This window comes from Gorilla gorilla, chromosome 7 (assembly GCF_029281585.2).
Source record: "Gorilla gorilla gorilla isolate KB3781 chromosome 7, NHGRI_mGorGor1-v2.1_pri, whole genome shotgun sequence".
Taxonomy (NCBI): Eukaryota; Metazoa; Chordata; class Mammalia; order Primates; family Hominidae; genus Gorilla; species Gorilla gorilla.
The window spans coordinates 87,947,293-87,971,738 of NC_073231.2; the positions used below are offsets into that span (position 1 = coordinate 87,947,293).

General features: G+C 44.3%; 1 protein-coding gene and 1 pseudogene across 1 annotated transcript in view; both read left to right on the plus strand.

The window, feature by feature from the left end:
- Positions 1 to 24,446, plus strand: part of FUT10 (fucosyltransferase 10) — a 109,402-nt gene that overhangs the window by 17,284 nt on the left and 67,672 nt on the right. The window contains exon 3 of the mRNA XM_004046874.5: positions 2,993 to 3,287. Within this exon, the coding sequence (XP_004046922.1) occupies positions 2,993 to 3,287 (295 nt within the window). The remainder of the gene's footprint in view (positions 1 to 2,992; positions 3,288 to 24,446) is intronic.
- LOC129524202 (RNA-binding protein 4-like) lies at positions 3,194 to 22,458 on the plus strand (annotated as a pseudogene).

The window sequence follows — 24,446 nt, forward strand, 5'->3', positions numbered from 1 at the left end:
CAGCTACTCCGGAGGCTGAGGCAGGAGAATCACTTGAACTCGGGAAGAGGAGGCTGCAGTAAGCTGAGATCACGCCATTGCACTCTAGCCTGGGTGACAGAGAGAGACTCTGTCTCAAAAAATAAAAAAATAAAAAATAAATAAATAAAATAAGTTGTATGGCAGAAGAAGAATCTCTCCTTAAAAGCATCCCTATTATTTGGAAATGAATTTATAACTCACATAGTAGATATTGATCTGAAATGTGGAATAAATTTTACCTTTGGAGTTCTATCCTATGGCTTTCTAAAAGCCTTTCTTTTAAGTGACTGGTTGTACATTTGCAGGGGAGGAAGGTCAGATGAAAAGATAGTTTGTGGCTACAAGTCATCTCCCGTGGATCAAACTACTGGGGAGAGCCACATTGTTCCATCATAAAAATGCTGAGAGAGCTATTGGCAACAGGCAGACTTTAGTTTTCAGTGATAGCTCTGCTGCTCTAGTGTTGACTTTGGCGTCTCAGGTGATCCATGACTTTTTAAAGCCAATATAATTCTTACTCCTTCTGGTGTGCTGCTTGGCTTTCACTCAGTGGGTTTTTTTTTTTCTTTTTTGGCCTTGGATACTGTTGAGAATCTAATGAAAGTCACGGGCCCTCCCCAGGGAGTTACAGACTCCATGCAGTGCATCAGTGATCAGTGGCCTTTATCTAACACCAGGAGCAGCAAGCACATAAAAGAGGTAACACTCTTGGCTGCTAAAAGCAGGACCTGAGGGCTGCACAGGGAATGGCCTCCATGGCCGACTGGTGGAGCAGTTAACACATAGAAATGTAAATGTGCCTTACTTTAACTGCTTTAACGCTGTATTTGTTTCATAATCTGACTACTAAACTTTCAGTTACATATGGAGCAGATCAACTCTTTCTCCAGCATATTTCTATAATTAGTGCCATATCAATTATATTAATACCAAATCTTGTTTTTTTGTCGAGATGGAGTCTCCCTTTTTTGCTCAGGCTGCAGTACAGTGGTGCAATCATACCGCACTGCAGCCTTGAACTCCTGAACTCAAGTGATCCTCTGGTCTCAGCCTCCTGAGTAGCTGGGACTATAGGTGTATGCCGCTGTGCTCAGCACAATACCAAATCTTAAAATTTGATGAAAAGGCAGCACTTCTGGAGTTTCTGCTACACTCACCCTGCCCTCCAGATGACTGTTACTGATGTCCAAGCTGTCCAGTGACCCAGACTTAGACTATCCTGGAATAAATTAAAAATGTGGTTCTAAGTGGGAGTGAGTGGAAGCCCAGTACTCATGGTCTACTATGTTGGTAACATAGACTCTAGGGAATTTTGACGTTAGGTATTATTTCACTATCTCAGTGCTATAGTGAGTGTTATTAGAAACATAAAACACATGTTATGACTACTTTAATTGTAATAAAAAAGAAACCAGTTGATAATTTATAACTCATTTTCCCTAGAGTGCATTCTCTAGTAGTAGTCAGGTAATTATCCTGTCATAGGTTTCATTAAGAGGCAAAACTGGCTGGGCGTGGTGGCTCACGCTTGTAATCCTAGCACTTTGGGAGGCTGAGGCAGGCAGATCACGAGGTCAGGAGTTTGAGACCAGCCTGGCCAACATAGTGAAACCCCGTCTCTACTAAAAATACAAAAAATTACCTGGGTGTTGTGGCTGGCACCTGTAATCCCAGCTACTTGCAAGGCTGAGGCAGGAGAATCACTTGAACCTGGGAGGCGGAGGTTGCAGTGAGCCGAGATCGCGCCACTGCACCCAGGTGACAGTGCGAGACTCTGTCTCAAAAAAAAAAAAAAAAAAGAGGCAAAACTATTTCTGGATATCCTACAGACTTATGAAATGGAGGGGAAATGTATTTGTTCTAAGTGTTTAGTAGAATCGTTGGCCATTCTTGTTGGTCGATATTTGGAGGCTGTGTCCACTCCCTGATCCCTGAAACCTGTGAATATGTTACTTTAGGAGGCAAAAGAGACTTTGCAGATGGGATCAATGTGACCCACTTTGAGGTGGGGGGATTATCCCAAATTATTCATGTGGACTCCATGTAATCACATGAGTTCTTAAAGATGGAGAGCCTTTCCTGACATGGTCAGAGAGAAGAGGTGGTATCAGAAGAGTCAGAGAGATGCAGTGTTGCTGGCTTTGAAGAGGAGGAAGGAGGCCATGAGTCAAGAATGGTGGTGGCTCTAAAAGAGAAGCAAGAAAGAGGCTTCTCTCCTAGAGTCTTCAGGGAGGAATGCAGCCCTGCTGACCCCTGGGTCTTAGCCCAGTGAGACCCATTGCAGACTTCTGACTTCAGAACTGTGTGATAACAAATTTGTGATTGATTGATTGATTGATTGATTGATTGGTTTTTGAGACAAGGTCTTGCTCTGTTGCCCAGGCTGGAGTCCATTGGTGCAATCATAGTTCACTACAACCTCTAACTTCTGGGCTCAAGCAATCCTTCTGCCTCAGCCTCCTGAGTATCTTGGATTACAGGCATGCATCACCATGCCCGGCCGATTTTTTTTTCTTTTCTTTTTTTTGACATGGAGCTTTGCTCTGTTGCCGAGGCTCGAGTGCAGTGGCGCGATCTTGGCTCACTGCAACCTCTGCCTCCCGAGTTCAAGTGATTCGATTCTCCTGACTCAGCCTCCCAGGTAGCTGGGATGACAGGCGTGTGCCGCCACCATGCCTGACTAATTTTTGTATTTTTTAGTAGAGTCGGGGTTTCACCATGTTGGCCAGGCTGGTCTCAATCTCCTGGTCTCAAGTGATCCTTCCACCTTGCCCCCCTGACAACGCGCTGAGATTACAAGTGTAAGCCAGTGCACCTTGCTTAAATTTGTGTTATTTTAAATTACTGTTTGTGGTAATTTGTTACAGCAGCAATTGAAAATGAGTCAGGGGCTAAATCATCAAGATGAATGAGAGATGTGCAAAAGGAAATCAAACAGTTTGACACTGATAATAATTGTCTTCTCTTTTAGGTCATGGTTGAGCTGGGGAAGTTTGAAAGGAAGGAGTTTAAAAGTTCCAGTTTGCAAGATGGACATACAAAAATGGAGGAAGCACCTACGCATCTTAATTCATTTCTTAAGAAAGAAGGATTGACCTTCAACAGGAAAAGAAAATGGGAATTGGACAGCTACCCCATTATGCTCTGGTGGTCCCCGCTGACGGGGGAGACTGGGAGGTTAGGCCAATGTGGAGCAGATGCTTGTTTCTTCACCATCAACCGGACCTACCTGCATCATCACATGACCAAAGCATTCCTCTTCTATGGTAAGCAGGACTTTCGCCTTTCCCCTTGTTTGCTGTGGTCTTCCTCCAAAGCTGAGTTACAGTTTACCTCTGAAAAGTGATGGTGGAGCTCCCCTTGAAAACACTTTGACACCCCTGATTTCCTTTGCATTTGCTCTGTGGAAGGCCTGAGCATTTAGCAGACACAAAAAAGAAACAAGCCTGGCCGGGCGTGGTGGCTTCTGAATTCTCTAACACCTATATCTCTGAAGGGTTGGATAAGGGATTATGATCTTCTAGTTGTGCTTTGAGATGAAGCAAAGTTAAATGTTGAGTTTAATTTCCCAAATTGTAACAGAAGCTTCTAGAAAGATTTCCGTTACATTCACAAAAAATATAGATAATATAATGGGCATTTATGTACCTATCACATAGCTTAAGGCATAAAATATTACATATATAATTGAAAATCTGTATGAGCCCCTCCCTGACCGATCCCATTTCTCTCCCTGATACTCTAGAGGGAATCATGATGTGTGTGTGTGTGTGTGTGTGTGTGTGTGTGTGTGTGTTTGTGTAACAATCTAAGTATGTTATTTAGACATATAGGAGTTATATATACATGTGTGTTAAAGTTTTTTAAATGTTTAAAACTTTTTAAAAAGTTTTTTAAATGTTTAAATGTTTTAAACGTTGACCGTGGTACAACCACTTTAGATATTGGTTTCGCAATATCTAGTAAATGTGAATTCATACTTAGTAATTCCACTACTAAATTTATAACCGCATGAAATCTCACATATATACATGGATTGTTCATTATAGCATTGTTCATCATAAGTAAAGCTTTTAAAGTAACCTAAATGTCCAATAACAGAAAAATGATTAAATAAGTGTAATATATAAAATCAGTGGAATACTATGCAATGATGAAAATGAACTAGAGCTGTGAGCATGTAACTTTGATAAACCTCAAAACTAAGTTACAGATAGAAAGTTACATATAACACTACTCTACATTGTTTATATTATTGTTAGAAATCTGTAGTAGAAATTTATTTAAGAATATGTGATGCTACTCTAGGGAAAACAAGTTGTACACACGTATACATACATAAACACATGCCTACACATACACATATATATATACACACACACATATATATACACATATACATACACATATATACATACGTATATACTGATATGGTTTGGCTGTGTCCCCACCCAAAATCTCATCTTGAATTGTAATCCCCATAATCCCCATGTGTCAAGGGTGGGACCAGGTGGAGGTAACTGGATCATGGGGCTGTTCCCCCATGCTGTTCTCATGATAGTGAGTGAGTTTAATGAGATCTGATGGTTTTATAAGCATCTGGCATTTCCCCTGCTGGCACTCACTCCATCCTGCTGCCCTGTGAAGAAAGTGCCTGTTTCTCCTTTGCCTTCTGCCATCATTGTAAATTTCCTGAGGCCTCCCAAGCAATGCAGGACTGTGAGTCAATTAAACCTCTTTCCTTTATAAATTATCCAGTCTTGGGTATTTCTTCATAGCAGTAAGAGAATGGACTAATACAATATACATATATATATATGTTCATACACATATACACGTATACACACATACGTACACATATACACACGCACACACATACACATATGTACACACATACATACACATTTATGCATACATACGCATATGCATATACATATGTACACACATATACATCTACATACATGCATATATGCATATATACATATATACATACACATATACACATGCACATATATACACATATGCACACATGTATACATGTACACATGTATATACATACATACACTTACATACATACACATACTGTAATTTATATATACATATACAGATTGAGCATCCTAAATCTGAAAAATTTGAAATCTGAAATGCCCCCAAATCCAAAACTTTCTGAGCACCAACATGATGTTCAAAGGAAGTGCTTATTGGAACATTTTGGATTTCAGAATTTCATATTTGGGATTCTCAATGGTATAATTCAGGTGTTCCAAATTTAAAAAAAATCCAAAATCTAAAAAACTCCTGGTCCCAAGCATTTCTGTTAAGAGATACTCAATCTGTATGTATGTACATGTATGTGTACACACACACACACACACACACACACATACACCTCCTTTGTGTGTACTGTACTTTTTTTTTTTTTGCTCCTCTCTCTCTTCTCTGGAAGCATATAGAATCTTCTCTGTTTCACCAGTTTGGAAATTTAGTAATAACTGCTTTGGTGTGGGTCTGTCTCCTTTTACTGAAGTGGGAACGTAAATGTCTGGTTGCCAGGAAGCCTACAAAACAGTCTTTAACTTGGTGACTTTTTCGGGACTCACAGATCTACAGAGTCATGCACTTAATTTTGTCAGCACACTTAAGAGTTGGTTTTTCTGTCTGGGATGGACTTAATCTCCAGCCAAATTCCAAGGAGACTTCTGGTTTGACCTTCTATACCTCAGATCCTGTTACTCTCCAGTGCCCAAAACTATCAGTGACTCTCATGGAGAACCGATTCTATGCTGTTTATTACCTTGGCATTCAAGGCTCTGTGTAATCTGACTCCAACCTACCTTGCAAGCTCAACCCCTCTGATTCTACCAACTAAACCTTATGTTCAAAAGTCAAACTGGAATAGTCCCCATTTGAGGCATAAGTCACAAATATTCCTAACTTAGCACCATTGTTCATATAGTTCTATGTCCTAGATTGTCCTTTTCATATTTGTCCTGTCAGAATAATCTACTGAATACCTTCCATTTATTTGGCAATATAGATGAATAATATAGTTTCTGATGTCAAAGATTATTATCTTGAGAAAAAGATATGACCCAACTGTAATGCAGGGGCAAATGGTACGTGTACCACGAGAGAAAAGCCAACAAGTCTTTGTGGGGTTTCAAAGACAGGAGAGAGCACCTACTATTGGAAGGATCAAGAAAGGCTTCATAGGCCGGGCACAGTGGCTCATGCCTGTAATCCCAGCACTTTGGGAGGCCAAGGCGAGTGGATCACCTGAAGTCAGGAGTTCAAGACCAGCCTGGCCAACATGGTGAAACCCCGTCTCTACTAAAAATACTAAAAATAGCTGGGCGTGGTCATGCATCATGCCTATAATCCCAGCTACTTGGGAGGCTGAGGCAAGAGAATCACTTGAACTTGGGAGGTGGAGGTTGCAGTGAGCCGAGATTGCACCACTGCACTCCAGCCTGGGAGGCAGAGTGAGACCCTGTCTCAAAAAAAAAAAAAAAAAAGAAAAGCTTCATAACCCCTCCTTTAAAAAGTAAGAAATTTGAATTTGAAGCGGGCCTTGAAGGATATTGGGGTTGGATAACGTTGAGATTGGAGGATATTTCAGTATGAAGAACAGCATGAATGGAGGCATGGAGGAAAACAATTACAAGTAATATCTGAGGTACATCAAGCAGAGTGGTTGGCTATAGCTTAGTTTTGGGTAAGGGAAAGATAAAGATTGAAGGACATATTGGGACCAGAGCTTGGAGAACCTTTAATGTTGGCTTAAGATTTTTCCATCACATCATAGGATGGTGTTGAGGAGTCAGTCCCTGGAGTTAAAACCACCTTTTAAAAGTCAACTCAGGCCAGACGTGGTGGCTCATGCCTGTAATCCCAGCACTTTGCAAGGCTGGGGTAGGCGGATCACCTGAGGTCAGGAGTTTGAGACCAGCCTGGTTAACATGGTGAAACCCCGCTTCTACTAAAGATACAAAAATTAGCCAGGTGTGGTGGTGGGTGCCTGTAATCCCAGCTACTCAGTAGGCTGAGGCACAAGAATCGCTTAAACCTGGGAGGACAAAGTTGCAGTGAGCCAAGATCGTGTCACTGCACTCCAGCCTGGGTGACAGAGTGAGACTCTCTCTCAAAAAAAAAAAAAAAAAAAAAAAAAAATCAACTCGGATATAACACCTACAAACCATTCCTGATTCCTCTCCATCAGATAAAGCCCTTCTTCTCTCAATGCCCACAGAGCATTTTATATGTCCTTTATGTCATTTAATTGAGTACTATATATCAGGCACAGTGCCAATCATGAGGAATACACAAGATAAATAAGGCAGCTATGGCGTTTGGTCTTATACTGTATGACCTTCTCTTCCCTAGTGCAGTGTAGAGTTCACGATAGACAACATCAATTCATCTTTGTTCCTCCTCCCACCCACTGTATATAGCGCACTGCTTTGTACAGAGTAGGTGCTCAGAAAATATTCTTAGAGACTTAGAGTCTTTTTTTTTAAGATGGAGTCTCATTCTGTCACCCAGGCTGGAGTACAGTGGCATGATCTCAGCTCACTGAAACCCCCGCCTCCCAGATTCAGGCGATTCTCCTGCCTCAGCCTCCTGAGTAGCTGGGATTATAGGAGTGCACCACCATGCCTGGCTAATTTTTGTGTTTTTAGAAGAGACAGGGTTTCACCATGTTGGCCAGGCTGGTCTTGAACTCCTGACCTCAAGTGATCTACCTGCCTCGGCCTCCCGAAGTGCTGGGATTACATGTGTAAGCCATCATGCCCTGCCGAGACTTAGAGTCTTTATGAATAGAGAGACCCATTCTAAACGCGAGAGTCTACCTTCTTTTTTGTAAAGGTGAGAGACTGAGGCTCAGGAGTGTTAGGGATGTGCCAAGATTGCAGTGGTTAGTACCATTGCAGTACACCAGTGGAGAACCAAGGTGTACTGACTCCTGACTGTGTGCTCCTTCACCTAGACCATATTTGTTTTTTGTTTGTTTTGGAGACAGGATCTCACTCTGTCGCTCAGGCTGGAATGCAGTGGCATGATCATAGCTCACTCCATCCTCCAACTCCTGGGCTCAAATGTTGGTTTAAGACTTTCCATCACATCATAGGATGGTGTTGAGGAGTCACCGGAGTTAGAATAACCTTTTGAAGGACAAAAGGCTATTCCCTTTTGTCCTGCCTCAGCTTCCTGAGTAGCTGGGACTACAGGTGCTTGCCACCATACCTGGCTAATTAAAAAAAATTTTTTTTTGTAGAGATGGGGGTCTTATCATGTTGTCCAGGCTGGTCTTGACCTCCTGGGCTCAAGCAGTCTCTCTGCCTCGCCCTCCCAAAGTATTGGGATTACAGGTGTGAGCCACTGTGCCTGGCCTAGACCATATTTGAATGGACACTCATGACCATAATTAAACCTGAATATTTGGGTCTTGGAATTGCCTAAGGTGCCTGGTTTTTAACAAACAGAATTAGAAATTCAATTTATTTATAAGGTCTATTGAGCAAAACAGAATGAAGACAACACACTCTTCTGAGTGTTCCAAATCCTAATTAAGTAGGTCAATTAAAACTGCAAATGGGATTCTGGGGCAGCAGTATTGAAAAAGAAAATGCTGAAAAAATGATGGAAGTATCAAAAGCTGACCTAATTAAGGATAAAGGAAACTCACAGGATTATGTGGCCTGGAAGCTTTTGCAAACATTTTACATTTTAAATTTTGTTTGTTACCTTTGTAACCTCCTTGCTTTTCCTTCTTCCTAGAGATGAATCATTTTCTGAATATAAACACGTTTCTGGAGGTACTAGTTAAAGACTTTAAGCAGTGAAATATGCGAATACTGTGTCTGGTTTGAGTCTTTGAGAAATGCAAGGATTTAGCTACATTAACAATTCTCTAGCCACCACTGAAGGAGTTATTTTTTTTTAGATTAGTTTATTGAAGTGAGGAGGAAAAGAATAAAGTTTTTTTTTTTTCCTTTGAGACAGAGTTTTGCCCTGTCGCCCAGGCTGGAGTGCAGTGGTACGATCTCGGCTCACTGCAAGCTCCGCCTCCCGAGTTCACACCATTCTCCTGCCTCTGCCTCTCGAGTAGCTGGGACTACAGGCACCCGCCACCACGCCTGGCTAATTTTTTGTATTTTTAGTAGAGACTGGGTTTCAGCGTGTTAGCCAGGATGGTCTCAATCTCCTGACCTCGTGATCCGCCCACCTCGGCCTCCCAAAGTGCTGGGATTACAGGCTTGAGCCACCGCGCCCGGCCTGGAATCACCGTTGTAGTCCTCCATGACCCGATGTGGTAGAGAGCAGGTGTTCTGGTTGAAAAGGTCTCCCGAGCGATGAAGTATCTCTACATACACCATCTATGGATGACGAATTCCCAGAGGCTTGTAATGAAATACATTTAGAAAAACTGAGAGCAGACCTAGTCGATGCTTCCTTTGTTTCAGAGCATGCTTCGGGATTTCTCAGTGCCTTCATGTGATCACGTATAATTAAAAAGAGAGGCAAACCCAGGAGGGAGCCTGACTGTTCAGACAGGGCCTCTCAAGGGTCAGACCTCTGCTGCAGTCCTCATTCTTCAATGTCTAGTCAGTTTTTTCAGTTCACAAAGAATCAGTAAAACTTTAATGAACTGAATGGCATTGACCTACATAGAAGATCCATGCTTATAATAAAAAACCAACTTGTTGGTGTCTTTTCATGGGAACAGGAGTACTGATGTTTATTGTTCAGGGTACCTAGTCCTGATGATCAGGTTAGACAGAGAATGGCATTAGAATCATGAGGTTGCTTAGTGAGCTTAGAATTACAGTAAACACTTGAGCAATGGACCATCCAAGAAATGAGAAAGCCTCATTAGCTTCCTTTGTCCCTAACAAAGGAGCAGTAATAATGATCACTGTCATTAATTGGTACCTACTCTGTGCCAGGTGCCAAAGGACATTGTCCAAGTATTTTTTTTTTTTTTTTGTGATAGGATCTTGCCTGGTCACCCAGGCTGGAGTGCAGTGGTGTGATATCGGCTCATTGCAACTGCTGCCTCCTGTGTTCGAGCGATTCTCGTGCCTCAGCCTCCTGAGTAGCTGGGACTACAGGTGTGCGCCACCACACCTGGCTAATTTTTGTATTTTTAGTAGAGACGGCATTTCACCATGCTGGCCAGGCTGGTCTCGAATTCCTGACCACAAGTCATCCACCCACCTCGGCCTCCCAAAGTGCTGGGATTACAGGCATGAGCTACCGCACCTGGCCACCAGTTGTATCTTTTTGCATTCCCCAGCTCAGACCCCTTCCCCACTGGAAGGCTGCCGTGGTCTTTCTGCTCTATACCCTTTCGTGGTTCCTCTTCTCCCTTCCTCTCCAGCTGCTTTCTGGAGCCTGTCAGAGTTGCAGTGAGGACAGGAAGGAGAACGAAGGCACAGGACATTTCTTAATTGGCTGGGTGGCTTTACGTCCTCTGAACCTGGCAGGTGGTTGGAGCCGGTGTCTTTGGGTGGGTCTGGTAGGTGATGCAAGTGAACTTTTTTTTATTCTGAGGTGGTTTCTGGCATTTGAAATTTCCTTGCTGGACTTGTTGCTTTTATAGTTTCTTTTCCTAGGAAGCTGCATCTCTGCTGTGGGTAGTCATAGGGGACTTCCCAGCACCTGGCATTTTGCAGACCACAGCCAGCTTCTTTCTGCAGAGGTCTCTGGTCTCTATGTCCTCATGGTTACTTTGGAATCTTGATATCTGCCCTTTTAGTTCCATCTCAACATTCAGTTCTAGAATGTCTCTTTGGAGGGTCACCATTTGCCAGGCCTCTTCTGTGTTGGAGAAACACAGAAAAGGAACAAGTACAGTCCAACATGATTATATCACCATTGATGGGATAGCAACCTTGAAAGATTTCCTTATACCGCCACCCCTGGTCATCTCGTACTGGGGATCTCCTAAGGCTTCATGAGTGACATATCTATGACCCATTCTCAGGGGTAGAGATTTCTGCTGATCTCATCCATTTCATGTTGATTCTTACTAGTTTTTTTCTCCAGAGGTTAGCTTTATTTTGGAAACTGTGTGTTGAATGCAGATAGTAGGTAATTGTCATTTATAGTGTGCCAGATTTAAGACTTTTTTGGGAAGTGGCAAAGAAATGGGCTTAATTAGAGTGTTTGGCAGTAACAAAGTTGGACACAAAAATGAAGGTCATGGCTAGGTGCAATGGCTCACACCTGTAGTCCCAGCCCTTTGGGAGGCCAAGGCAGGGAGATTGCTTGAGCTCAGGAGTTTGAGACCAGCCTGGACAGTATGGCAAAACCCGGGCTATACAGAAAATACAAAAATTAGCCGGGCATGGTGGTGCGTGCCTGTAGTCCCAGCTACTCTGGAGGCTTCAGTGGGAGGATTGCTTAAGCCTGGGAGGTGGAGGTTGCAGTGAGTCGAGATTGCGCTACTGCACCCCAGCCTGGGCAACAGAGTGAGAACCTATCTCAAAAAAAAAAAAAAAAAAAGATGAAGGTCATAACTGAACAATAGATTTTATATATATCTGCTCCAATCAGATACCTTGTTTAAAATAGACATCCATTTTTATTTAAATAAATAATAATAATGAATATTTTTTGGGATGGAGTCTCACTCTGTCATCCAGGCTGGAATGCAGTGGCGTGATCTCAGCTCACTACAACCTCTGCCTCCTGGGTTCAAGTGATTCTCCTGCCTCAACTTCCTGAGTAGCTGGGATTACAGGCACACGCCACCACACCTGGCTAATTTTTGTATTTTTAGTAGAGATGGTGTTTCCCCATGTTGGCCAGGCTGGTCTCAAACTCCTGACCTCAGGTGATCCACCTGCCTTGGCCTCCCAAAGTGCTGGGATTACAGGTGTGAGCCACTGCGCCTGGCCCAAATAATTATTTTTATAGTATTTGACATAAAGTAATCCAGCCTGGGGGTTCTCTCAGGCTCCTCCAGTGACCCCACCTCATTCAAGTCCCTAGTCCTTATGGTAGCCTGCGAACGCACCCGTTCTGCCCATGCTTCTCCCTTACCATCCTCCTTGTTCCTCCTCCCCATGCTGCTCTGCTCGCAGCCCTCAGACATGGAAGCATTTTCCAGCCCCAGAACCTTTCACTTGCCATTGCTCCAACTGGGGTGCATTTCTGGCTTACTCCTTTACACTGGTCAGATCTGTGCCCACATGACATTTTCTCAAGGAGGTCTCATTCCTCTCCTTCTCTCTGACATAGTGCTTCCCTCCCTCACCACTCTGAGGACATAAACCCCTGCTGTGTTTTCTTTCTTCATAACCCTTATCACTCCCTGAAGCCCTCTTACTCATTTGGTGACTGGTTTATCAGTTGTAGGAAGAACAGGGACTTTGCTTTGTTCATTGCTGTAGCCCTACTGCTTAGAACAGTGCCTGGCATATGGCAGGCCTCAGTAGACATTGTTTTTCTTTAAAAAAAAAAAAAAGGCTTGTAGAAATGAGGTCTCACTGTGTTGCCAAAGCTAGTCTCAAACTCCTGGCCTGAAGTGCTTCTCCTGCCTCAACCTCCCAAAGTGTTGGGATTACAGGCATGAGTCCCCATGCCTGGCCAGTAGACATTATTGAATAAATGATTGCATGCATGAAACTGGCCTAAACCTAGGCCTGATGTAGTGGCTCATGCCTGTAATCCCAGCATTTTGGGAGGCTGAGGAGGGTGGATCACTTGAGGTCAGGAGTTCGAGACCAGCCTGGCCAAGATGGCAAAACCCCATCTCTACTAAAAATACAAAAAATTAGCCAGGCATGGTGGCAGTCATCTGTAGTCCCAGCTACTCAGGAGGCTGAGGTGCAAGAATCACTTGAACCCGGGAGGCAGAGGTTGCAGTGAGCCAAGATCGTGCCACTACACTCCAGCCTGGGTGACAGGCCAGACTTTGTCTCAAAAAAATAAATAAAATAAAGCTGAGAAATCAAAACATAGCACAGTAAGCATGTTATTTAGATATTTTTGAAGTATGAATACAGATGAAACACCTGAAAGCGTTGGAGCAGTGAGCTCTGGCCTGTGAAAATCGGGAGTAGGGATGAAGCAGGACACTGCTGTCTTATGTTATAGGCCTGAAAAAATGATTTCACTTTAAAGCTCTGTGCAGGTATTAATTTGATATAAGTGAAAATTTAACAAAGACATTTTGTCTCAGGAGATAGTTATGCAGAAAGGTGGTAATAAAATTATTAATAAATGATGCAATTCCTGGGCTTCTTTGTTTTACAAGATAACTTTTGGGAAATTTTAATTATGTAAAGACATTAATTCTTTCTTTCTTTTCTTTTTCGTAGGCAGGTTCTGGCTCTGTCACCTAGGCCGCAGTGCAGTGGTGTGATCTTGGCTCACTGCACCTTCTGCCTCTCAGGCTCAATTGATCCCCCCACCTCGGCCTCCTGAGTAGCTGGGACTATAGGCACACACCGCCACACCTGGATAATTTTTGCATTTTATTAGAAATGGAGTCTTGCCATGTTGCTAAACATTGTGGGGCTCACCAAAGCTTATACCAAACTAAATCTAGCAAAACCTTATGAACTTACATTTTTAGCTGGAAAGATTAAAAATCAAATATTGTTAATATGCATCTTTTCATGGAAGGAAATGAGTATTATAGCTATAGGAAATATTAATAACTTGCCAGGAATGGTGGCTCATGCCTATAATCCCAGCATTTTAGGAGGCCAAGGCGGGCAGATTGCTTGAGCCCAAGAGTTCGAGACCAGCCTGAGCAATACAGAGAGAACCACATCTCAAAAAAAAAAAAGTGGCTGAAAATCTGGTAGCCTTTTTTTGGTTAAGAAGTGACAGATGAGGCCAGGTACAGTGGCTCATGCCTGTAATCCCAGCACTTTGGGAGGCTGAGGCGGGCGGATCACAAGGTCAGGAGATGGAGACCATCCTGGCTAACATGGTGAAACCCCATCTCTAACTAAAAAAATAATTAGCTGGGTGTGGTGGCAGGCGCCTGTAGTCCCAGCTGTTCGGGAGGCTGAGGTGGGAGAATGGTGTGAACCCGGCAGGTGGCGCTTGCAGTGAGCTAAGATCGAGCCACTGCACTCCAGCCTAGGCGACAGAGCGAGACTCTGTCCCCCCACCAAAAAAAAAAAAAGAAAGAAAAAGAAGTGACACATGAGGCCGGGCGTGGTGGCTCATGCCTGCAATCCCAGCACTTTGGGAGGCTGAGGCGGGCAGATCACAAGGTCAGGAGTTCGAGATAAGCCTGGCCAAAATGGTGAAACCCATCTCTACTAAACAAAAAACAAAAAACAGAAAAACAAAAATTAGCCGGGCATGGTGGCACGCGCCTGTAATCCCAGCTACTCAGGAGGCTGAGGCAGGCGAATCACTTGAATCCAGGAGGCGGAGGTTGCAGTGAGCCAAGATCGTGCCACTGCACTCCAGCCTGGGTGACAGAGCAAGACTCCATCTCAAAAAAGAAAAAAAATAGAAGTGACAGGTGCCCAAACCCAAGCACTTCCCTTCTGGCTGGCATTGGGAGGCAGGGCACAGATTTCACTACTGCAGCTTCAGCAATTGAGGCCTTTGGAAATGATGGCCCCGATCCAGGTCTAGGCATATTCTCCGACCCACAGAAATCCTCTGAGATGTGCGTGCAGCTCCATTCTGCAGAGCAGACAACTATATCTCTCATAGGCATGCAGAATAAAACCATGTAGCTTTAATTGTGTTTTTCTTTGCTCTCAAAAATTGAAACAAGGCTGGGTACAGTGGCTCGTGCCTGTAATCCCAGCACTTTGGGAGGCCGAGGAGGGCAGATCGGTTGAGCTCTTGAGTTTGAGGCCAGCCTGGGCAACATATGGAAACCCCATCACTACAAAAAATACAAAAATTAGCTGGGCATGGTGGTGCATGCCTATAGTCCTGGCTATTCCAGAGGCTGAGGTGGGAGGATTGCTTGAGCCTGGGAGGCAGAGGTTACAGTGAGCCAAGATTGTACCATTGCACTCCAGCCTGGTCAATAGAGCCAGACCTTGTCTCAAAAAAAAAAAAAAAAAAAAAGCAGGAAAAAATATTAAAACAACTTGAACTTGCATTTTTTTTTTTTTTGAGATGGAGTCTTGCTCTGTTGTCCAGGCTGGAGTGCAGTGGCATGGTCTCGGCTCACTGCAACCTCTGCTTCCCGGGTTCAAGTGATTCTCCTGCCTTAGCCTCCTGAGTAGCTGAGATTACAGGCGTGCACCACCATGCCTGGCTAATTTTTGTATTTTTAGTAGAGATGGGGTTTCACCATGTTGGCCAGGCTGGTCTCGAATTCCTGACCTCAGGTGATCCACCCACCTCGGCCTCCCAAAGTGCTGGGATTACAGGCGTGAGCCACTGTGCCCGGCCAGAACCATTTATTTATATATATTTTATTTTACAAATTTTACAGTCGTAGTTTGATATACCTTATCTAGATTGTTCTAGGGCACAGATTTGAGTCCCCTGGCCTTTGAGGAATGTGAGTGCCAGAGAGTCACTTGCCCACTGTTGAGAACCAGTGTCTATTTCTCAACCAGCTTTGTGTTATATACTTTTTGCATATGTTGGAACTCCCTTGAAATATTAAAAATTTTGCTTACTAGTGAAAAAAATGACCCCTCAGAAGGAAGTAAACTACATGTACTGATCATGGAAATAAAGACAAAAGTCAAGTGTTTTAAAATAGCAGTGTCTTAGGCAGCAGATAGCAATGTAAATAGATTAAATTATAGAACATTGGACTAACTTGATGGTTTGCATCTGTGTGAAGTGGTTCACGTGACTCCATTTTTTTGAAGAAATCATATGCTGTAGTAGTTACAATTTGGGATAATTTGAGGGTGTCTCAGGATGTATCCCTTGCTACTGTCAGAGTCTGTTCTTTATTCATTTATACAACTGGCATCTAAAAACCTATTATGGGTTAGGTGCGGGGGGTTATAGTGGCAAAGAAAACAAGCTCTGCCTTCATGAAGCTTATGAGATATGTACACAGCATGCCACCAGACAGGGATGAGCATTTTGACTTTAATTAATTAATTAATTAGTTTTTTGAGAGAGGGTCTTGCTCAGTTGCCCAGACTGGAGTGCTGTGGCATGATCATAGCTCACTGCAGGCTGGAACTCCCAGGCTCAAGAAATCTTCCCGCCCCAGCCTCCTGAGTAGCTAGGACTACAGGCGCATGCCACCATGCCTGGCTAATTTTTAATTTTTCACAGAGACATGGTCTCAATATGTTACCCAGGCTGGTTTTGAACTCCTGAGCTCAAGTGATCCTCCTGCCTCAGCCTCCCAAAGTGCTGGGATTACAGGTATGAGCCATCAGGTTCTGTCGCATTTTGACTTTAGACAGAGTGATCGGGGAGGCCTCTCTGAGGACCTAACATTTGAGGCAGAGACTTGAAGACGAAGCAGTTTGAAGGCGGAAGGAAGAGAAAGAAGGCAGCATGAGATGAGATTTGAATGGGAGTCAGGAGCCAGGCCATCAGGGTTTCATCAGAGTGGGAAATTTGGATATATTCTTTTTCGTTTATTGCTTTTTTTGAGACAGAGTCTCACTCTGTCACCCAGGCTGAATGCAGTGGCACGATCTTGGCTCACTGCAACCTCCGCCCTCCAAGTTCAAGCAGTTCTCCTACCTCAGCCTCCCGAGTAGCTGGGATTACAGGTGCCTGCCACTGCACCTGGCTAATTTTTTATATTTTTAGTAGAGACGGGGTTTCACCATCTTGGCCAGGCTGGTCTTGAATTCCTGACCTTGTGATCCACCCACCTCCGCCTCCCAAAGTGCTGGGATTACAGGCATAAGCCACTGCGCCCGGCCGAAGTTAGGATATATTCTAAGGGCCTTGGGAAAATATCAGGAGGTTTTAAGCAGGGGTGATATGATCTGATTTTTATTTTGTTTGATTCTGATTTATGCTTTAAAAAGATCCCTCTGACTTTCCCACGGAGAACCGATTAGAATAGGAACATGGAAACCACACAGTTTCTTTCTTTCTTTTTTGAGACTAAGTCTTACTCTGTTTTTCAGGCTGGAGTGCATTGGCGTGATCTCGGCTCACTGCAACCTCCGCCTCCCAGATTCAAGCGATTCTCCTGCCTCAGCCTCTCGAGTAGCTGGGATTACAGGCACACGCCACCATGCCCGGCTAATTTTTTGTATTAGTAGAGATGGGGCTTCACCATGTTGGCCAGGCTGGTCTTGAACTCCAGACCTGAAGTGATCCACCCACCTTGGCCTCCAAAAGTGCTGGGATTACAGGCGTGAGCCACCACTCCCAGCTGCAAAACACAGTTTCTATTCAATAAGTGGAAATGATGGTGTCCTGGATTAGGTTGAGATGCAGAGCAGAAGGAAGTGGTAGCTTTGAGATGTGATTTGAAGATAGATACTATGTATTTTTTGTGGGTGATATGGTTTGACTGTGTCTCCACCCAAATCTCATCTTGAATTGTAGCTCCCATAATTCCCACGTGTTGTGGAAAAGACCCAGTGGGAGATAATTGAGTCATAGGAGCGGTTTCCCCCAGACTGTTCACATGGTAGTGAATAAATCTCACAAGATCTGATGATTTTATAAGGGCTCTCATTCTCTCTTGTCTGCTTCCCCTTTCGCTCGGCTCTCATTCACCCCTTTCACTTGGCTGTCATTCCCTTGCCTGCCACCATATAAGACATGCCTTTCGCCTTCCACCACGATTGTGAGGCCTCCCCAGCCATGTGGAACTGTGAGTCTATTAAACCTCTTTTTCTTTATAAATTACCCAGTCTTGAGTTTGTCTTCATTAGCAGTGTGAAAACAGACTAGTACAGTGTGGGGGAGGAACAAGGTCTTGCTCTGTTGTCCAGTCTGGAGTGCAATGGTGCAAACAATGCTCACTGCAGTTTCAACCTCCTGTGCTCAAGCAATCCTCCTGCCTCAGCCTCCTGAGTGGTGCATGCCTGGGACTACAGGCATGCGCCACCGCACCTGGCTAATTTTTAAATTTTTTTGTAGAGACAGGGTCTCCCTATGTTGCCCAGGTTGGTCTTGAACTCCTGGGCTCAAATGATCCACCTACCTTGGCCTCCCACAGTACTGGGATTACAGGCATGGGCCACTGCATCTGGCCAGAATCTATGTCTTGCTGATGGCTTAATGGTATCTGTTTTCATATATACAGGTGTATATATATATTAAAGAATAATTAACTGTGCTTATTTATTTAACCCCTTGACTTTTCAGACGCTTTGTTCAACCTCATGTTATCAATTTAACACAACTGTGATGCATAAAAAACCTAAATGCAATTATTCATTTCCTTCCTGATGGGTATAAAAACGTCAGTAAATTATTGATCACAAAATATTTTGCTTCCATAGGCATATAAATATTTAATTCTTAAGGTAATTGACATCTACATATTTTACCTTCCTGAGTACAGGTGTCTAAATTTGACATCAGATCATTGATAACTATATATTTTGGTTGCATGTGAGGACCAGTGAAAAAATTTAAGTGTGCAACTGGTAGGCAGTCATATAATTCACAGCCCAAAACTTCATATCTAGAAATGTAAATACAAATTCCTTAGACTTCTTTTTTTTTTTCTCTTTTTTGAGATGGAGTCTCACTCTGTCACCTAGGCTGGAGTGCAGCGGATGATCTTGGCTTACTGCAACCTCTGCCTCCCCTGTTCAAGCGATTCTCCTGCCTCAGCCTCCCAAGTAGCTGGGACTACAGGCATGCGCCACAATGCCCAGCTAATTTTTGTGTTTTTAATAGAGACAGAGTTTCACACTGTTGGCCAGGCTGGTCTCAAATTCCTGACCTCAAGTGATCCTTCTGCCTCAGCCTCCCACAGTGCTGGGATTACAGGTGTGAGCCACCATGCCCTGCCTTCAGACTCCTTTTTTAACTGATGAAGCCATTTAATCAGTAAATCTAGAAGAAAAACATCCAGAGGCATTTATATGGTTTTTTTTTTCCCCTCCAATAAAAGTGTCTTGAAAGCTGGCAGTCTGCTTTTTTTTTTTTTTTAATTTGTTATTTTAACTGAGCCTCTGCTCTGTGACCGATGCTTCAGTTCTCTCTGTCTTAGCCAGGGGAGTTCGAGCTCCATTATGGGTACAGTGCTAGGGAAGCAAGAGTGAGGGGGAAGGGAAGTGATGTTGGAAAGGAAGAAAAAGGATGTAATGCACTTGCATGTTCATCATAGCACTGTTCACAAGAGCAAAGACATGGAATCAATCCAAGTGCCCATCAATGGAGGATTGGATAAAGAAAATCTTCATATACACCGTGGAATACTACACAGCCATAAAAAATAGCAAAATCATGTCCTCCGCAGCAACATGAATGCAGCTGCAGCTGGAGGCCATTATCCTAAGCGAATTAGAATTAATGCAGGAGCAGATACCGCATGTTCTCTCTTATAAGTGGTAACTCAACATAGGGTACCCAGGGACATAAAGATGGCAACATTAGACACTGGGGACTACTAGAGGGGAGAAGGAGGGAGGGGGGAAAAGGTTGAAAAGCTGTTGGGTACTGTGCTCAGTACCTGGGTAACGAGATCATTCATACCCTAAACTTCAGCATCATGCACATGGACATCCTGATTCTAAAATAAAAGTTGAAAAAAACTGGCCGCTATTTTAGCATTTTGTCAGAAGCGTCCGTGCTGTGAGGAGGAGGCCCTGCTGATTTCTGTGCTAGCTGTGGTCAGGATGGTGAAGCCGTTCATCGGAAACGTGCCCTGGGAGGCTACAGAGCGGGAGATTCGCTCACTCTTCCAGCAGTATGGGAAGGTGCTGGAATGTGGCATCATTAAGAATTATGGCTTTGTGCACATAGAAGACAGAACTGCAGAGGAAGATGCCATATGCAACCTGCACCATCACAAGCTTTATGGGGTAAACATCAGTGTGGAAGCCAGCACGAATAAGAGCAAAACCTCAACCAAGTTGCACATGGGCAACATCAGTCCCACCTGTACCAATAAGGAACTTCCAGCCAAGTTTGAGGAGTATGGTCCAGACGGTCGTTGAATGTGACATCATGAAAGATGATGCCTTCTTTCACATGGAGCGGGCAGAGGATGCAGTGGAGGCCATCAGGGGCCTTGATAACACAGAGTTTCACAGTGGGATGTGTGTGGGCTGAAATTCCGAGCTGTTGTTGTGCATGAGAATACACCCTTCGTGGTACCCAGTCTCTGGGACGTTCTCAGCTTGGTGCGTTCAGTCCCTCAGGAACCATGAACCTTAATTTACCTTGCTAAGTTGAGACCTTCTCTTCCTTTCCTTTCCTCTCCTGCCCATTTTCCTGTTCTTCTGTCCTTCAGTACTTCTGTAGCTTCCCATTCATGTTCTGTTCTCCCAGCAGGCCTCATTGTGTGCAGAAACTGTGGTGGGGGCTGTGCTGTCTCCTCCCTGCCTCCTGCGGCTGTTGGATTTGGGAATGACTGTGGCAAGAGTCTCGCTGCCCCTGGGTCTTTTCTTGGTCCAAAGGCTAGACCTATAGAGTTGATCACTTTTTTTTTCTCTCCGGTGAAATAAATGGTTTTTCAACTTAAAAAAAAAGTTGAAAAAAATTACATAAAAACAAAATTAGGCCGGGTATGGTGGCTCAGGTTTGTAATTCCAGCACTTCGGGAGGCCGAGGTGGGTAGATCACCTGAGGTCAGGAGTACGAGACCAGCCTGGCCAACATGGTGAAACCCCATCTCTACTAAAAATACAAAAATTGTCCAGGAGTGGTGGCACACACCTGTAATCCCATCTACTCAGGTGGCCGAGGCAGGAGAATTGCATGAACCAGGAGACAGAGGTTGCAGTGAGCCAAGATCATGATACTGCACTCTAGCCTGGGTGACAGAGTAAGACTCTGTCTCAGAAAAAGAAAAAAAAGTTGCCTGGGCGCGGTGGCTCACGCCTGTAATCTCAGCCCTTTGGGAGGCCGAGGTGGGCAGATCATAAAGTCAGGAGTTCGAGACCAGCCTGGCCAATATGGTGAAACCCTGTCTCTACTAAAAATACAAAAATTAGCCAGGTGCGGTGGTGTGTGCCTGTAGTCCCAGCTACTTGGGAGGCTGAGGCAGAAGAATCACTTGAACCCACGAGGTGGCAGTTGCAGTGAGCCGAGATCACTCCACTGCCCTCCAGCCTGGGTGACAGAGCAAGACTCCATCTCAAAAAAAAAAAAATTAAAAACTAAATAAAATTAAGCAAGATATGAATAAATTATGAGTAAAATATTAAAAGAAAAAAGCATGTAGTTGGCAGTTTCGCCAGGAAGCATAGTCATGAGAAGTCTCTGGAAAGGAAACATGTCTTGGATGGGGAGGAATGAATAAGAAAATATTTTTCAGTTACTCCCTGTCTCCTTCCTGTTGTTGATTGATCAAAGTTTGCCCCAGCACTCTGGGTCATGTTATTTTGTTCCTTGGACAGCCACTGGGAAAACTAGAGCCAGTGACAGCATCCACACCACTAGCCAGCGAGCCAGTGCTCCTGCACCTGTGCCCAGCCAGCCTCTTGTTATCTGGTGGCAGTAGCAGGGAAGACCCCAGGAGGCAACAAGGCCCTGTCAGGTCATGTGGGAGTCCTCGGGGAGCAAGGAGCTGCCCTGCAGTGGCTTTAGCAGGGGTGGAGGTGCACATCAGTGAGCCTCGCTCTAGGGAGGGTTGGAACCTCCTCTCTGGGGCCATAGCTGATTCCAGGTGGTCCTCCTGGAGTCATCAGCAGCACTGAACCGAAAGCCGAGGTCTGGTGCCCCGCTAAGGGGCTGTCTCCAGTTCTACAGTGGGGCATGAGTGATCATGGGAAGGGGAAAAAAGGTAATAGCTTTTATGCTTATTTGGTGTGTTTTTAAAGAACCCACAGAGCTGTGTTAAACACTAGGTCCTAAGTAGCAGGGTCATGAAAGAGGAATCAGTAGTGGCCTTCCCATTAGCTTGCCTTTCCATCATGCCCTCTGGGACTTCCTTTCTGTTCCACACTTTGGGAATATGGGAGTGGGAGGGGTGCCTTGGTGGGGGATGGAAAGAAAAAGCTAGGAAGAGCAAAGACAAGATGAATAAGAGAATCAGATTCAAGAGGGTTCTGCAAGTAAAATGCTTAATGTGGACCTGCTGCAGGGCAACTTTTGCTTTTTTGTTTTTGAGATGGAGTGTTGCTCTGTTGCCCAGGCTGGAGTGCAGTGGTGTGATCTTGGCTCACTGCAACCTCTGCCTCCCAAGTTCAAGCGATTCTCCTGCCTCAGCCTCCCGAGTAGCTGGGATTACAGGCATGCGCCACCACACTCAGCTAATTTTTGTATTTTTAGTAGAGACAGGTTTCACCATGTTGGCCAGGCTGGTATCGATCTTCTGACCTCATGATCTGCCTGCCTCGGCCTCTCAAAGTGCTGGGATTACAGGCATGAGCTGCTGCACCCGGCTTTTTTTTTTTTTTTTTTTTTATGACAGTGTCTTGCTCTGTTGCCCAGGCTAGAGTGCAGTGACACAATCTCAGCTCACTGCAGCTTACACCTCCTAGGCCCAAGCGATCCTCCCACTTCAGCCTCCCAAGTACCTGGGACCACAGATACGTACCACCATGCCTAGTTAATTTTTTAAATTTAGTTTTTTGTTTTTTTTTTTCCTGAGACTGAATCTTGCTCTGTCACCCAGGCTGGAGTGCAGTGGTGCTATCTTGGCTCACTGCAATCTTTGCCTCCTGAGTTCAAGTGATTCTCCTGCCTCAGCCTCCCAAGTAGCTGGGATTACAGGTACCTGCCACCATGCCTGGCTAGTTTTTCAATTTTTTTTTTTTTTTGAGACGAAGTCTCACTCTATTGCCCAGGCTGGAGTGCAGTGGCACAATCTCCGCTCACTGCAAACTCTGCCTCTCTGGTTTATGCCATTCTCCTGCCTCAGCCTCCTGAGTAGCTGGGACTACAGGCGCCCGCCACCGCGCCTGGCTAATTTTTTGTATTTTTAGTAGAGACAGGGTTTCACCGTGTTAGCCAGGATGATCTTGAACTCCTGACCTCAGGTGATCCACCTGCCTCGTCCTGCCAAAGTGCTGGGATTACAGGCATGAGCCACTGCGCCCAGCCTCACATTTAGTTTTTGTAGAGATAAGGTCTTCCCTATGTTGCCCAGACTCTGCAGGGCTATTTTTGAAAAGAATGATTAATGAATGATTTTTTTTTTTGAGACTGAATCTCGCTCTGTTGCCCAAGGTGAAGTGCAGTGTTGTGATCTTGGCTCATTGCAATCTCTGCCTCCTGGGTTCAAGTGGTTCTCCTGCCTCAGCCTCCCGAGTAGCTGGGACTGCAGATGTGTGCCACCGTGCCTGGTTAATTTTTGTATTTTTGGTAGAGATGGAGTTTTGCCATGGTGGTCAGGCTGGTCTTGAACTCCTGACCTCAGGTGTTCTACTCGCCTCGGCCTCCCAAAGTGCTGATATTACAGGTGTGAGTCACTGTGCCTGGCCTCAATGAATGATTTTAAGTACTTCTATATGCTACAAGGAAATTTATCAAAATTTAAAGGAGCAGTGCAAATTTCCTTTGAAGAGCTTACTTAGACCTTGGTTATTTTATCATCCTGAAAATTTCTTTATAATAAAAAATGCATGTGGAATTAGTTAACATATTTTAATATATCTTTTTGATAGCTAAATATTTCTATTTGGTTGCACATTTTAATGTATTCTAGCACTATAATGTTTAGTATATTCAGGCCTTTATGTAAGCAGCATATTTGGGCTTTCTGTATAGCAGGTATTCTGATGTGGAAAGAGCATTGATTGGAAGTCAGAATATCTAGGTTTGAGATCCAGCTCTAATACTAGTCATGTAACTGTGAACAATTCACATAACCAATCTAGCATTCCCAAATCTAAATGTACATGTGAAAAATTAAAAGAGACAGCATTTTGTTTCTTACCCATACCAATAGGAATGAGGCCTGGGAACTTGTGTTGTTTTTTATTTTTACTTTTTATTTTACTTTTTTTTTTTTTTTTGAGACAGAGTCTCGCTCTTGTTGCCCAAGTTGGAGTGCAGTGGTGCGATCTTGGCTCACTGGAACCTCCACCTCCCAGGTTCAAGCAGTTCTCCTGCCTCAGCCTCCCGAGTAGCTGGGATTACAGGTGCCCACCACGCCTGGCTAATTTTTGTGTTTTTAGTAGAGACGGGGTTTCACCATGTTGACCAGGCTGGTCTTGAACTCCAGACCTCATGTGATCTGCCCACCTCGGCCTCCCAAAGTGCTGGGATTACAGGCGTGAGCCACCGTGCCTGGCTGTATTTTACTTTTTAAATAGAGACAGGGTCTCACTATGTTGCTCAGGCTGGTCTCATACTCCCAGGCTCAAGAAATCTGCCCACTTCAGCCTCCAAAGTGCTAGGATTATAGGCATAAGCCACTG